We start from the raw sequence: 15,887 nt of genomic DNA, 5'->3' as shown, positions 1-15,887 counted from the left end.
GAACAGGGCGAACCCTGCCGTGCCCGGCTCGCGCCCAATACAATACACACCGACCCCGCAAGGAAGATACCTCCCCGTCCACGCGACGACACAAACCCACCACCACGTCCAGGCCGGCCAATTCCGGCGCCATGGCCGACGACGACGACGACGCTGTCCTCTCCGACGTCGACGAGGACCCGCTCCCGCCTCCCTCTTCCGCCCCCGCCCGCAAAACCCTACCACAAGCCCAGCCCCAGCCCGACGCCCAGGCGCAGCAGCGGCGGCTGCTGGACCTGACCGCGGAGCTCGAGGAGGAGCGCCGCCTCCGCCGCGCCGCCGAGGGCTCCCTCGCGGACACCGAGAACCGCTTCGCGCGCCTCAAGGCCTTCGCGCAGGACGCGCTCCGCAAGCGCGACGAGCTCACCGCCGAGGCCGCCGCCTCCGCGCGCTCCCTCGCCGCGCTCCAGGCCGAGTCCGCCGCCTCGGCCCGCTCCCTCGCCGCGCTCCAGGCCGAGTCCGCCGCCTCCGCCCGCTCCCTCGCCGCGCTCCAGGCGGAGGCCGCCACCGCCGCCTCCATGCTCTCCTCCGGCTTCGAGAGGATCTCCGCCAAGGCCTCCCCTTCCTCGGCGCCTGCCCCGCTCCCGACCTCCCAGAAGTACTCCGCCGGCCTCCCCGCCCTCGCGTACGGCGTCCTCAAGCGCGCCAACGACATCGTCGACGACCTCCTCGCCCAGATCGACGCCGCCAACCGCGACCGCGACCGCGCGCGGGAGCAGATGGAACATCGCAACTACCAGATCGCCATCGAGGTCTCCGAGCTCGAGGCATCGCTCGCGTCCAGGTCCGCCGAGTGCGAATCCCTCTCCAAGTCCCTCTCGCAGCAGCAAGCCGAGATCTCCGAGCTCCGTGACAAAATTGTCTCTCTCGAGGGGAAGCTCGACGCGCAGAGGCCCGTGCTCGCGGAGCAGATTGGCTGCGCCTCCAAGCTTTACGATGAAATCCGGGAGGTGGTCAAACTGGTTGATGCCGATGCTGCCAGCACGTTGTCAGACTCGGTTTTTGTGTGGAAGGAGACAGACGTTGAGGAGAGCCTCAAGGTGTCCCTGGAAGGGACGAAATTGGCCTATGAGCTTGCGGCAATGGCCTTGGAGAAGGTTGGGGCATGCATTGATGACAAGGAGAGCAAGCTGAGGGGTTTAGAGGACAGGGTGGATGAACTGATTAAAGAGAAGGAGCACATTGGCGTGCTGCTCCGGAGTGCACTACAGGCAACTACAAGCGAAGTGCTAAAGGTTGCAGAGGATGGGTTGAGGGAGGCCGGCATTGAGATTGGACTCAACGAGCGAAAGGAGCACAGGCCAGGGAGTGTGGAGAAGGACGAGGTCTATACCCTGGTAAGTACAATAGATATTGCCATCCATGGTATTGCAAGTTCTTGAGCTTGCATAGTGCACTAAATTGTTTGTTATGTAATCAACATTGCAGGCAGGGGCACTAGAGAATACCATGAAGGAGTCCCAAGTTAAGATTGTTGAGCTTGAACATCTTGTTGAAGCACTAAGGTAGCTATTATGACTTTTTAATTTTGGAACTGTTGACAGATATTTAGTTCATTTCCTGATCCAAGTTTGTTCACGCCTAGTTCTAGGGGTAGAGAAGCCCCCTGTTTCAAGTACTTCTGCGTCTGGTTCTTGTTTTCTCTACCTGTTGAACTTAGTGACTTTAATGAACTTAGAAGATTGTTTGGCTAGATTTTGTGTAAACTGACTTTTTTATTTTTGAAGACATGCTTAGTGAACTTCTGTGCACAAAAGGAAAAATTACACATTGCTGTGAGTGTGGATGCTTTGAATCATTGTAAATTGCTTCCTGCTTCTGATCATCTATGTAATTTGTTGGTTTTAAGGGCGGAGTCTGGCCTGCTTAGAACAAGGCTGGAAGGGCAAGAAAAAGAGATTGTCCAGCTAAGAAAGCAAATAAAACACCTTGAGGAGAAGGAAAGGGTGGCAAATGAAAGTGTAATTTTCTTCCCCATGTCTAGTTTGATGTTTCAAGTACACGAATCTCCTTTTGAGGTTATGATCAATAGGTAACCTCATTCTATGCACACTTTTCAGGTTGAGGGCCTGATGATGGACGTGACAGCTGCTGAAGAGGAGATTAAAAGATGGAAGATGGCAGCAGAGGAGGAAGCTGAAGCTGGTAGATCTATTGAGCAAGAGTTCCAAATTCAGGTGCTTTAATACAAACATATTCCATATATCATGTTTTTCACCTTTGCGTAATGGTTATCTGACTAGAAGGATTTCTTTTGGAGCAACTTCTAGCACGAGTTTGTCCCATGTGCAATCAAACTACCACAATTAGTTTGCAATTTATATATGTTTAATATATTGGCAGTGATCTACAACACAAATGTAAGAAAGCACAAAAGACAAAGGCTTGCCTGCAACTCCTAGAGTATAGCATACATGAGAATGACATTGAACAGACTTATTCCCGTAAAAAGGATATTCAACAGATTTTTCTCTGCTACATGTTGCAATTTATCCAAAAGACACATATTGAAAAACTCTTGTGAATCATATGTACTGCTGTGTGCCATCTTGCACTTGTAAATTCTAAATTTGTTTTTTATGTGGTTATAGGTTTTATGCCAACTTTTTGACTCCCTCTGTTTTTAAACAAATGAATTAATTAGCATATCTCATATATATTTAAAAATGGAGGGATTATGTTTTTGTTGCCCATACTTAATGTTATTATTATTTTACTAGTATTCCTAAGTGCATCCCTTGATATGGCCCTGCCAGCTTAATCAGTTAATCATATAAATAATTTCAGTTTAGAAACAAGTTAGATGCCTTATGCCATTATCCCGTCGTAGATAAAGATAAATTTGCCTATTGATGTGTAATGTAAGGAATGCCTTGTGCAACTACTGGTGGCCTCAGATGCGGCTGAACCAATAGCCAGCACAGTGCCATGACAATCGTGTGAAGCATTCAGCAGTCTGCAAGGGATCCCTCGTATAGAGCCTTTATATCCTTGATGTAATGCTATGGCTTTGGAATTTGTGTTCAAGCGAATGTAAATAGATTAACTGATGCAAAGGAATGGATCGTTTGTTTATGATGGTGAAGCATCGCTTTCAACCATTTATTTTTACTTTAGACTAGTTGAGCTCAATCTAATTAGGCTTTGTTTGTCGTGCAGATCTCATCTCTTAGGAAGGAACTAGACGAAGCAAAGCAAGCTATGGTGGAGCTTGAAAACAAGCTGAAGTTTAAGGAAGAGACAGCAGCTGCAGCGATGGCAGCACGTGATGCCGCAGAGAAGTCACTAAAGCTAGCGGATATGCGATCATCCAGGCTGCGTGAGAGGCTGGAAGAGCTTAACAGGCAGCTCGAGGAATCAGATAATAGAACCGACTCAGTCAGTCGCAATGGCCATAGGTACATGTGCTGGCCATGGCAATGGTTGGGACTGAACTATGTGCGGTTACCTCCTGCAGAGACAGATCAGACATCCAATGAGATGGAGTTATCTGAACCCTTAATAATATAGGTGTGACATATTTATACAGTCTACAGATACAGGTTCCGCTCCTTCATTTAGAGAAGGGGAATGGTAGAATTTTGTTTTATTCGTGTTCTTGTGTAGTTGTTTTCCCAATTTGCTGATGCTTGTTTGGTGGAAAACCAACGAGGGTGTCGGATGGCTCCGTGTAATTGTAAAAGTTGATATAGTGAAGATGCTGGGATTTCCATTCTTTGGCAAGATTGTTCCATTTTAAGGTGAAACGAACGTCACTCGGTCTTCCGTGCGAGAACAATTTATACTTCTTTAGGTAGATGACACAATTTAAAGGGGGAGATGTCGAATATTTGAGAAGCTACTCATGGGAATAATCAGCAGAGTGAAGCTGGAAAATTCATGTATCTGAGCTGCTAGCCTACTGCCGTTGGATGTAGCAGAGGAATGACTCGTACAAGATGCCACTCTTGGTCAACAGCTAAGTCAAGCCGTGTGCCGCTCGCTGGACGCGGAGTGCCTTTTCAACCTCCTCCAGGTAATGGCTGTTCTTGGAATTATCTAGCGCGTTTCTGCAAACAGGATGTTGATATATATTGATCTTGAACCATCATCCAGATCATCCCAAGAACGCCAGAGTTTCAAGTGCTCGAGGTTCATACGAGGATGAGATTTTGACGCTGGCCATCTAAACCCAGGACCCAGGACATAACACCAAACCAGCAAAAAGAGAGGAATATCCCAACAAAGCTTTTTGCTCCTTTTCCAGGTATAAACGAATGCATTGCCAAATCTTGCTACCTTTCTTTCCTGCTGTGTTTTCCTGTACCAGTACACGACGAAAGTTGGACATGACGCATCTTTGCAAAACTTAAGTGCGAGCTCGTCAGTGAAAATATTTTAGTAAATACTCTCTCCGTCCTTATTAGTCGTTTAGCTTTTGTAGGTGTATAGTTTTTATTATACATTTAGATTTATATTATATCTAGGTACATAGCAAAATCTATCTATATATTTAGAATAGAAAAGCTAAAATAACTAATAGAAAAAAGTTAAAATAACTAATAATTTGAACTGAAAGAGTAACATAGTAGCACCCTTAAAAAAATTCGTGGCAATCACCCACTAACACCATGACACCACCACACCGAAGGCCACTCGTTTCAGCGTGCCCATCGACAACATTTGCGCGTCGCGGCCTCTCCAAGTCTGCTGCTGGGTCGTCGTTGCCTTGCAATTTCATTCCGGGCCAATCGCCTTCACCTTCTCCAGATATAAAAGGCTCGAGATGCGAGTGCGACTGCCCAAGCTTGCTTGCTTGCTTCTCCCGGCCGATTTCACTACCATTCCTTGCTCGACTTTGAGAGCGGTGGAGAGCCTTTGTACGTAGCTGCAGCCTGCAGATGATCTTCTCTGCTTTAGTTCTACTGTTCTGCTTCACCTGGTCCATTCGTTTCAAGACAGCCGCCGCTGCAGGCCATGGATCAGCAGGAACAGACCAGAACTATGGCACCTTGGATCAGGTCAGCCGTAAGCGACATGTTCACTTTTGCAGTTTTACTCTCTGTGTGAGAATCACAGATGCATGCCTGACACACTGCTGCCGTCTTGGGCATCTCTCTTTCCTCATCCAGGTGAAGGAGAAGCTCCAACAGGTCGGGCTCGAGTCATCTAACCTTATAATCGGGGTGGATTTCACCAAGAGCAACGAATGGACAGGTAGAAATTTCAGTCAGTTTCTGCTTCTGATCTGACCAACCATAGATCCCCATTGTTATTTTTCCTTTTCTCCAGTCATGATCTCACTGCAGTATATGGGTTAACTGAAATTTAAGGGAAGCATTGTTTCGACGGGAGAAGCCTGCATCACCTCGGCGACGCTCCGAACCCTTACGAGCAGGCGATCGGCATCATCGGGAGAACGCTGTCAGCGTACGACGAAGACAACAGGATCCCATGCTTCGGCTTCGGGGACAGTAAGCTCTCTGATTCTTCATCATTCCATCTCTGCAAATTACGAACCAGAGAGAGTTGTGGTGTCCTCATTTGGTTCCACGCGCTTTTTCAGCATCAACGCACGATCGAAGCGTCTTCAACTTCTACAGAGATGGCCGGGCGTGCAACGGAGTTTCAGAAGCACTGCAGCGATACAGAGAGATCGCCCCTCACATTCGGCTCTCTGGTATCATGGATCTTTGATTCATTTTCGTTCCTCTCTCTCTCCCTCTCACTGACCGGCCCGTGGATTCTGGTTTAGGGCCGACATCTCTAGCTCCGATCATAGAAACGGCGACGAGAATTGTTGAAGCTTCTAGGCACCAGTACCACATCCTACTGATCATAGCTGACGGCCAGGTATGCGTGCCATTTACTGTGCAAATGCTCTGATTAAAAACTCATCTATTATTTCATATGACAGTCAGATTCGAGCATTTTGTCATGTATGGTTCCTCTTGTATTGTGCTATTGTTTTTCTTTGTGTTCTCTTAGAAATGAGAAACATCAGGATTTGTATTCCTGCGACGATTGACAAAACAAAGTATGAAGAGTGTGGTCGTTCGTCGTTGTCCATTGTCGATGTTGCCCTTCTTTAGTTTCTGACGATTTACCTCTGCTTTGTTGGCAAATTTTTAAGCTTGTATTTGCTCATTTTGCCCCAGGTTCCGACACGTACTCGTGCTCATTCAGCAAGCTACCCGACTGAGGCAAGATCCATGAACTACCTTGAAGAAAGGACTCTTCAAGCTCTCATACGTGCCAGGTAACTGTCACCTAATTGATAGACACCTGATGTTTTCTTAAAAGTCAGCTAATTCTACTTGTCGACAAAACCCTTGTTTAGTTGCAAAATTCAAAATTCCAAATCTATCACATCGAAAGAGAATTTTACATGCATGAAGTATTAAATCTAGATGAAATAAAAAACGAATTGTATAGTTTGCTTGTAAATTGCGAGACGAATCTAATGAGCCTAATTAGACTATGATTAGACACTAAGTTGATACAGTAATTGCTACAGTACACATGCTCTAATGATGAATTAATTAGCCTCGTTAGATTCGTCTCGTAGTTTACAGACAAGTTCTGTAATTAGTTTTATAATTAGTCTATGTTCAATACTTCAAATGTGCAAAGATTCCATTTCAAAAAGTTTATGGGCACAACTAAACGAGGCCAAAGCTCAATCTGCTTGCAAAGATCCATGCTTGGATATAGAGTTGTTAATAAATACAGTTTGTTTGTCGCAGTCATTTCCCTCTGTCTATTGTCCTCGTCGGGGTTGGTGATGTGCCATGGGATGATCGCATTCACCGCCACGATAACCGACGTTTGTTTGATAATTTCCAGGTGTGCGATAGTTACACAATGTTCTCAGCTAGAGGACTTTGCCTTTCTCCCTCATGTACTAGATCTGACTTTTGTTTTTCTGTTTCTGCCATTGGTATCCCTTGCAGTTTGTGGATTTCACCGAGATAATGTCGAGGGAAACGTCGCAAACCGAGAAGGAGGATCAGTTTGCGCTGGAAGCTCTGAGGAAGATACCAGCCCAGTACAGCGCGATAATCGACAAGTGGATCCGGTATGTGTCTGGAGAAGAAACTGATGCGGTTAGATGTTACATTACAGGTTTGCTGCCCTAGAGTTGTGATTGTTTTCCAATGGCGTGATCTGCAGGGAGCAGGCCGCAAGCGCGCCTTCGGGGACTCCTCTTCTCCCACCTTGCTGAGACCGTTCTTGTGTGTGGCGGTAGCCGGGTAGGTTTCTGATCTGATCACATTGAACTTGCACTATGCTCGCACATTTCTCTGAATTTACTTGGGTATGAATCTGAATCTGACGAAGCCTTGTTTCTGATGCACGCAGGTGTAGCGTCATGGGGGATGGCAGATGATGTAAAGTCTGAACTTTTCTTCAAAAAACAGTCTGAACTCTGGAGCTTGCTACCACTTGGAGTTGAGTCAGTTGACACTTGACAGTCGGCATTAGCATAACCGTAGATTTCCCATCACATTAGAATTACCTTAGACCGACAGTTTCATGAGTCGGTACTTCTGGCATCTGTAAATGTTTTTCTATTCTTGTATATTTTCATCTCTTGATGTGATTACGTAATAATGCGTATTGAAATTTAGCAAATACTAACAACCATTTGGGGAACTTAGTTGTTGATTGCTGATTTAAAATTTAAAATGCGAGTCGCAGAATACACGGCCCGGCCCATGTAGGACAGCGGTCGCGGCCCACAGGATGGAAAATATCGGCTCGTCCCCTCTTCCTCGTCCGTCTCCTGGTCCAGGCGCTGAGCGTCCTCACCCCCAAAATCCTCTCCCGGCACGCTCCTCCCTCCCTCTCTTATCCCCTCCCTCCCCCCTCGCGCGGCGCCACCATGGCCTCCTCCGTCGCGGCGTCCCTCCGCGCGCTCGCCGCCAGCACCCCCGCCTCCCTCGCGAAGCCCAGCGCCACCCCGTCCCCCTTCCTCGTCCTCCTCGCCCCGACCCCGCCCCGCCGCCCGCTCGGCCTCCGCTCCGCCCGCCGCCTGCCGCTCGCACCGCTCGCCGCCTCCGACTCCTTCGAGTCCTCCGTCGGCGTCGACTACGCGGAGCCGGCCGCCGCCGAGTCCGGTCGGGAGGAGGAGGAGGACGCTGCCGCCAGGGCGTCCGCCGCCGTCAAGGAGGCCGCGGACGAGGGTGACGGCGAGGAGGAGGTCGGGGAGTACGTCGAGCCGCCCGAGGAGGCCAAGGTCTACGTCGGCAACCTGCCCTACGACGTCGACAGCGAGCGCCTCGCGCAGCTCTTCGAGCAGGCCGGTGTCGTCGAGGTCTCGGAGGTGAGGCCGACCGTTGCTTCCGCCTCCTTAATCTTTACGCCATGCATAAAATTTGCCTCGACTGAAACTGCTCTGCTGCCTCTGTTCTGTAGCGGCATTACTTTTTTAGTCGGTTAGTGTAAAATGTTTTTATGCGGTGGCTGGTGAAATGCACTGTTGGAGCTGCAGACGTACTTGCCTGACTTATGATCTTGTTCCTTCAGATATTTAGGTTCCAGTATGTTGTAAACTTGTAATGTGGTATTGCGTCATGAGATGTTCTTGCTGTACGTTGTGATGTTGCTGCAACTACAGGTTCTTATCGGAACAACATCTTTGCTAAGTGATTAAAAACCTGTTACGCTCCTTTAAGTAAAAGGGTTCTAAATAAACCTTGTGCAGCTTTTAGTACAAATTTTCAGCCTAGGGCACTGAACATTTACACTTGACACCTTGTCGCTTATCCCCTTCATATGCCCCTTCACGCTTGGAGGTGCCTACCTTGCTATATCTGTCAGTTCTGCATTTAATGGATATATTTAGATGATAATCCTGGTTCAAGGATATTCATGATTAGCTCTTTCGAACATATGCCTTTCTGACTTCCTGTTCCCCATGTTGCTCTGAAATGAGCTTAGTTTGCTGTTTTGCTCTGAAATGAGCTTACTTTGTTGGTGTGCAGGTCATTTACAACAGAGAAACAGATCGGAGCCGTGGATTTGGTTTTGTCACTATGAGTACTGTCGAGGAGGCTGAGAAGGCTGTGGAGATGTTCCATCACTATGTGAGTGTATTTGATGGAGCTATTTTTCTTGACAGATTCTGGGTTTAGTTATGGTTAAGATAGCCTGTTTGCTTATGGTAGCTACAAGTCATTTAATCAAATTCGCACACTTGTGTTATGCTGTTCGCAGTTTGCATATAAACATGCTTCATGTAAACATTAATATATTGGTAGGGCATAGGGGTATCGGTTTCTCATTCTTAAGGCATGGAGGTTCAAATTGGTACACCACTAAATTCATCCGAATTGAAAATTTGTGAAATGTGCTAACCCCTTGTAGAACCCAGAAGTCATTAATTAAACAAGTAACAAAGTTAGCACTTTTCCCACCTTTCTCCTGTGCTTCTGCAGCTGCTCTCTCAGCTGGTGTTGGAAAATATAGTTTTCATTGTTTCTAGCACAGGAGCTTCAAGTTGAAAATGGACCTAAAAATCCTTTCCTAGCTCCCTCCCATGCAATGTCTTGGAACAAAGAGCTAAGTGCTCCCAGCTCCTCTATGAGAGTAATGCACACATGACATGCTGTAAGGACTTTGATTTTAGACATACATGATTGTGTTTATACTGTTCAAGTGAAGGCTTCGTTGTAAGTGGTATAAGGAACCCAGTTCTATGTCAGTATGAACAGCTAGCTATATATCGGAATTTCATGATTCTATCCTATATAGATGCCCGGTTTATAACTTAAGAATGTTCAGTTACATGTGTACCTGATTACCTGTTTATGTGGACAGGATATCAATGGAAGACTTCTTACTGTAAATAAAGCAGCTCCTAGAGGCTCTCGTGTGGAAAGACCTCCCAGACAATTTGGTGGTCCTTCTTTCAGGATTTATGTGGGCAATCTGCCATGGCAAGTGGATGACTCTAAATTGGTGCAGTTGTTCAGCGAGCATGGCAAAGTGGTTGATGCCAGAGTTGTCTATGACCGAGAATCTGGGCGCTCGCGGGGATTTGGTTTTGTCACTATGGCAACACAGGATGAATTGGATGATGCTATTGCTGCCCTTGATGGACAGGTCAGTGTCGATTCCCTGCCATTTGCATAACCATAGTAACTGGATGCAGCAAATTTTGTAGTGCTGAAATGATCAGTATCACAGTGAGGCTGAGGCAATGCTATCTTTTCCTTTTTCTCTAACCTGGCCAAATTAAAGTTCAGTATCACAGTGAGGCTGTGGAGGCAATGCTATCTTTTCCTTTTTCTATAACCTGGCCAAATTAAAGTTTTTCTCACCCCAAAAATATGACTCTTCATCCTCGATTGTACAGAGTTTAGATGGCCGTGCCCTGCGAGTGAATGTTGCAGAGGAGCGACCCCGGCGAGGTTTCTAGTGAGGCTGTGTGGGGGTGGACAGCAGGCTTGTTCCATAGGACAGGGTGGTCTGATACTGGTTTAGACCCTGCATTCTCTTTTCTTGTGTTCTGGGCTCCCGATCACCCTGTCTTATTGTGAAGGGGGAAGTGTTCTCTGCTATTTCATTAACTGTTGGTTGTGCTCATGAGTTCATGTATTGTAGGCTACTGTTATGGTGCACCTAGCTCAATTTGTCGATGCAATTCGAAATTTTGTCTGACATCTGTTCGAGGAAAACAATTGTGTGTGTGTGTGTGTGGGCAGTTTGGCTCTTCTGCTTTCTGAACGAGTCAACGAGACATGTTCACTGTCACGGCTACAAGTGCATCTGCCAGGCACGTATGGGCCCACATGTCAGTGTTTAAAGGGAAGAATGCACGACTAATGTAGTTTTAAAGTGGCGCATGTTTTTGATGCTAGAGCTGATAGACAAAAATTTCCTTTAAAATGGGATATTTCTATTTAGTGGCCTAAGTATGTTTGTTTCTTTTTTTTTGTGTGGCATATTAGGATTTAAAAAAGCCGAACCTCATAAATTTGACAAAAATTGGTGAATTATATTCTGCTTGCCGAGAAAGAGAGAGAAGCGAGGGATGCTTGGCTGGAAAGAAGGTTGCGACTAGAAAGAAAAGGAGGTTGTCGCATGGATCCAAGAACATGCTGGCTTAGCGGAAATGGACTAAGGAAGATGAAATTGGTTTGGAGTTTTGGACTGGAAAAAGGACAATAGCTAAGATGGGTTGATCTAGGGGTAATCTGATTAGGGTTTAGAGTGATAGTGCTGGTCGCCGGAGCTGACGAACGCAATATCATTGGAAAACGTCGAAATTGAGATAAAGATTGTTTCGAGTGCGATTTGCTCGAGGTGAAATATTAGAGTTGGGAATTCGATGGGGCAAAACAAGTTGAATGTAGTCCAAAAAGAAAAGAGAAATGACTTCAATTGCTCAAAATATATTTTTTAATATGTGAAAATATATCCCAAAAATTCCAAAAATTTTAATAAAATTCTGGAGATATTTTGGAACACGAAAAGTCTAAATAAAATACTTGAATCTCATGAAAAAATTCTAAAGAAAAACTGGTCGAAATAGATAGGGTCTTAGAAAAGCGGGAGGGGTGGCAGGGAAGACCGCGCGGCGGTGATAAGTTGGAAGATGGCGGCGATCCGTGGCAGTATGGACGCCGCTGGCAAGGGGGTGTCGGCTTCACAGCCTATGGGCTAGGGACCGAGCGGGGTGGGTGGGGTGCAGGAGGGTGGTGGGATCAGACGACGAGCCGTCTCGGTCTAATGACCGGCGCGGCTAACACCTTCTGCGATGCCCGCCCCAGCCCCCCTATTCCGGAATTTTTTTAATAATATTATTTTAACAAATAATCGCAAAAATAAATGTCAATTTGAGAAAATTGCAAAAATAAGTGTCAGTCGGCTCTCCAAGAGCCGACAGGCCTGTAATCGGCTCTTGGACAGCCGATTAGTACCTGTAATCGGCTCAAGGGCCGACTAGTGCTAGCCACGTCAGCGGCGCCCGTGGGCGAGCTGCCAGCGAAGCACCAGCGAGGCATGTCGGCGACATAGGTTCCTGTCGGCCCTTGGAGGGCCGACAGGCACCTATCGGCCCGATAAGTCGTCTTATCGGCCGTTGGACGGCCGACAGGCCTGTCGGCCATATAACCGGCCGTTTCACCTTCCCCCGGCCGCATTCAACTTTGTCCGCCGCCGCCTGCGCACAATGTTTTACAGTCGTCCGACTAATCGCGATTAGTTGGGCTTATCGTTCCTGTAACACCGATAAGGAGTAACGACTAGGTCTGGGCGACTAGAATTCTAGTCGTCCGATTAGTCATCGATTAGTTGCGATTAGTTGGCCGACTAGGCTGAAAAACGATCAATCTTGCTGTTATGGGCCGTGTTCACTGGGCGTTTGGACTACTGGGCTGGTATTAGGCCCATTAGGTTTTAGGTATCCTATGAAGAAGGAGATGGTGCAATGCATATTTTGCAAAAAGGTTGTTCCTTCAGGAATTAAAAGGTTCAAGCAGCACCTTGCTGGGGTTATGGGGATGCAGTGAAATGTCCGAAAGCTCCAGAGATGGTCAGGAAAGACATGCATGCTTACTTGAAGAAGAAATCAAGAACTGTGCTTGTGCAATTAGATGAAGGTGAACAAGAGCAAGGGGCTGAAGCTGCAAAGGGTGAAAGGGGTGAAGCTGCTGAACAAGAACCAGGAGAACAAGGAATAGCAAGAGAGTACAGGTACCAAGTTTTGGGACAAAGATCAAGCATGCCAAGATGAAAATTGCTCAAGCTGCAATCACTTCATTCATAATTTCTGGTCCAGTAAAACCACAAACATTGAAGTACTTCAAGTCAGTAAGTTCCATGCTTTGTGATCCACCAGAAGTAGTAGCAGCAAATAGGCATCAATCGAGGACTTCTCAACCTACTCTAGAGCACTACATCATTGCGGTGTTCATGCTTGATATATACAATGTAATGTATAGTATACATATCATATCGGTCCTTGTATGATAGGACGACTATACAGACGACTAGGCTCGACTAATCGGCCTGATCGACGACTAATCTCGACTAATCACCTTATCGGTGCCATGGCGACTAGGTTCGACTGGACGACTGTAAAACATTGCCCGCGCATCGCCGCCTCCCCATCCCGCGCCTCGCCGCCGCCGCCTCCTCCGCCGCGCGGATCCGCCGGCTTGTCGTTGGTGCTCCGCCCCCACCGCCGGGCGCTGCTGCCCCCTCCCTAGGCGGCGCTCATCGCCGTCGTTCGGCTCGGCGGCGTGAGGGGCCCGGCGGCGGTGGAAACTCCCGCACCGCTGGCCGCGCAGTAAGTTTTTTTATTTAATTAGGTCTTTTTTAATTACATTAGTTTATAATTATAGTCTTATTTAATTAAGGTTTTCTATTGCTGTTAGATTTAATAAACTCCCCCACTGCGTTCAGTGCGCCACACTACTGCACTCGCACGCCAGGACAAGCAAAGCAATCAATTAGCGTCCTTTCAACATCAAATTATGTCACTTCACTCCATAGTCGAATCCAATGCATGATTAAATGAGGCCGACACAGCTCTCAACTGGAAACTCATACATTGCTTCTAGAAAATCCTCAGGGCCAATGGAACCGGGCCACACTATCAGTGCTCCTTTCCTAGCCCCCTTTACTCTCCCAAAGCCGAAACCCTTCCCACTAGACGATCCCCCACTAGCCATTACTACTGCAGCTAATTTTTTGTTGACACTGGCCTGAATCGAGGCCTATATATAGGCAAAAGTGGAGTGGGGCCCACAGGGACCTGTCAGGTCCCTGTCGGCAGTGGAAGAGCCGATAGGACCATGTTTGGGCCGACAGGTCCCCAGAGCATTATTGGGCCGACAGCCCAATCGGTCCGACTGGACCCTGTCGGCCATCCAAGGGCCGACAAGTCCTTTTGGTGCCGACAGGCCGCGTCCGTGTGTGCCACATCAGATGCCACGTGGGCCGTCGGCTTTTCAATAGCCGATAAGGGTCCTGTCTGCCGTCTAACAGCCGACAGTCTGCTATTTTTGTAATTTTCTCTAATCGACATTTATTTTTTGCGATTAACTATTAAAATAATATTATTTAAAAAATTCCCTGTTCCGCGAGGAAGAGATCCAGCCGCTGAAATAGCCCAGGTGTCCCTTTATAAAAAGAAGTTGAATATAAAAATAAAAATAGAACCGTAGCAAGCTGGGCCGGAGCCCGGAGCCCAGGGCGCACCACAAGCCCACCCACGCCAACCTAAGCAGACCGACACAACACAAGCGTCAGCCCAGCCAAGCCTCCATTCCCGACGAAACCCTCTTTCTCGCACGTCTCCGATGGCCGCCGCCGCCGGGCCGCTCCGCCGGCTGCTCCTCCGCATCCGCGACCCGCCGCCGCTCCCCTTCAACGCGCTCCTCTCCCGCCTCCCGCCGCACCTCCAGCAGGGCCCCATCCTGACCCCGGAGCCGCCTCCGCTCCCGGCCTCGACGCCGACCCGGACGCCGCCCGCGAACCTCCGCGACTCCCTCCTCTCCTTCCACCCGGGACTCCAGATACACCCGTGCCTAGATCCGATCGGGGATGCCCCCGCCGTGGAGGAGGGCGGCGGAGAGGCGGCGGAGGTGTGGGCGGACAGCGTGAAGAAGAAGCGCAAGCGCAAGATGAACAAGCACAAGCTCCGCAAGCTTCGGAAGCGACTCCGCCGCCAGACATGAGCTCTCTCTCCGCTTCGGTTAGACCTCTCGCCATTGCGTCGCGTCTGGTGGTTTGGTCTCTCCTTTGCTTGCTGATCCGTAGAGACAGAGGAATTACGGGGTGAATGATAGATATAGCTGTGTAATGAATGAATGATTTTAGTCACCATTTGTTGCCCGTTCGCTGTGCTAAAACGATTTTTTGTTGAGTTGATCATCTTTCATGCGGAACACAAATTTTTATTCAGTACTCTGTTATTTAAGGTGTGCAAATGGAAATGTTGTATTGCTCGATGCATGCCTGCCCGATCGTTTTTATCATTCCCTGCTTTCTTGATGCTGTAGAAATATTATGCTTAGGACCTTAGGTGACCTCTGTTTCTGTATAGGATAACCTAGAGAGTTTTTAATTTTGCAAGCATAGCTGCGAAGCTCACTTTGTTCTTCAACAAGGGATAATTGTGAGTTGAAGCAGACATTGATGCTAGCTTGTAAAATCTGTCTCTCATTCCATTTTTAAGCTGTGTGCCTATGCCGCTTTAAAGATATCTATGCTGGGTTGCTAGGTAATCTGTAAACGGTAAATCCATACTTGCAATTATATTGCTGGTTCAGAGAAGCACAGTATTCTAGCACAGCAAAACCTTGAGCTCACTTGTGCTGTTCTGCTCTCTAATTCTTGGTTTTGTCTATATGATTAGGTATGAAGGTTGTTGGACTTGAAACCAGGGTCTCCAATGCCATTACACGCTGGTTCTGGGCTGACCACGGCTGCGGTTTTTTGTTTGGCAAAGGAGCTACTTGTTCAATAGCAGCCATCAATTGTTGGTACTAACATTCTAGAAACAATGACAGAACTCATAATGAAACTGAGCCATGATCGAGCTAGGTTTAAATCTTGATTTCTGCCAAATAAAAGCTCCAGATTCAGTTGTTTTGTTGCTGCGGAAGTGCTTCACAAATTTTATTTGAGGGAACCTGAACTTTTGCACTCTTGAGTGCTGTTTATCCTGTTGATACCTGACAAGTTAGTTGAGGCCTGCCTTTATGGTATCACCTGGATCTATACTTACCTTTCACCTTTGTTTGTTCATGGTGAATTTTGGAGTCTGTCGCAGTGGCATATGAGCTACATTAGTCCTTTGATGTTGCACGTGTTCCTGGAGACCTGCTCACACATTTCATTCGAGTGGTGGGATG

At 47.5% G+C, this 15,887-nt stretch overlaps 4 protein-coding genes across 4 annotated transcripts; all 4 read left to right on the top strand.

Moving 5' to 3' along the window:
- The first annotated feature begins 38 nt into the window (after positions 1–38).
- On the top strand, positions 39–3,762 carry LOC120659977 (uncharacterized protein At3g49055-like). Its single transcript, XM_039938286.1, has 5 exons — positions 39–1,376; positions 1,468–1,544; positions 1,889–2,000; positions 2,100–2,216; positions 3,199–3,762. Exons 1-5 carry the CDS (start codon positions 132–134, stop codon positions 3,547–3,549), a joined length of 1,902 nt encoding a protein of 633 aa, XP_039794220.1. The 5' UTR covers positions 39–131; the 3' UTR covers positions 3,550–3,762.
- A 9-nt stretch (positions 3,763–3,771) lies between these two features.
- On the top strand, positions 3,772–7,678 carry LOC120659979 (E3 ubiquitin-protein ligase RGLG1-like). Its single transcript, XM_039938287.1, has 12 exons — positions 3,772–4,054; positions 4,135–4,285; positions 4,670–5,039; positions 5,151–5,235; positions 5,352–5,492; positions 5,585–5,698; positions 5,774–5,871; positions 6,177–6,277; positions 6,765–6,864; positions 6,972–7,096; positions 7,192–7,271; positions 7,381–7,678. The coding sequence occupies exons 3-11, from the start codon at positions 4,920–4,922 to the stop codon at positions 7,241–7,243; spliced, it is 936 nt and encodes a 311-aa protein (XP_039794221.1). The 5' UTR covers positions 3,772–4,054; positions 4,135–4,285; positions 4,670–4,919; the 3' UTR covers positions 7,244–7,271; positions 7,381–7,678.
- Positions 7,679–7,809: 131 nt separating this feature from the next.
- LOC120659980 (28 kDa ribonucleoprotein, chloroplastic-like) lies at positions 7,810–10,695 on the top strand. Its single transcript, XM_039938288.1, has 4 exons — positions 7,810–8,344; positions 9,006–9,107; positions 9,841–10,125; positions 10,379–10,695. The coding sequence occupies exons 1-4, from the start codon at positions 7,904–7,906 to the stop codon at positions 10,439–10,441; spliced, it is 891 nt and encodes a 296-aa protein (XP_039794222.1). The 5' UTR covers positions 7,810–7,903; the 3' UTR covers positions 10,442–10,695.
- A 3,570-nt stretch (positions 10,696–14,265) lies between these two features.
- LOC120659976 lies at positions 14,266–15,766 on the top strand. The gene is made up of 2 exons (XM_039938285.1): positions 14,266–14,725; positions 15,389–15,766. The coding sequence occupies exon 1, from the start codon at positions 14,331–14,333 to the stop codon at positions 14,706–14,708; it is 378 nt and encodes a 125-aa protein (XP_039794219.1). The 5' UTR covers positions 14,266–14,330; the 3' UTR covers positions 14,709–14,725; positions 15,389–15,766.
- Positions 15,767–15,887: the final 121 nt, after the last annotated feature.

Source organism: Panicum virgatum, chromosome 2N (assembly GCF_016808335.1).
Source record: "Panicum virgatum strain AP13 chromosome 2N, P.virgatum_v5, whole genome shotgun sequence".
In the NCBI taxonomy this organism is placed as follows: Eukaryota; Viridiplantae; Streptophyta; class Magnoliopsida; order Poales; family Poaceae; genus Panicum; species Panicum virgatum.
Note: the sequence above shows the minus strand (reverse complement) of the source record. Positions and strands in the feature narration are given on the sequence as shown.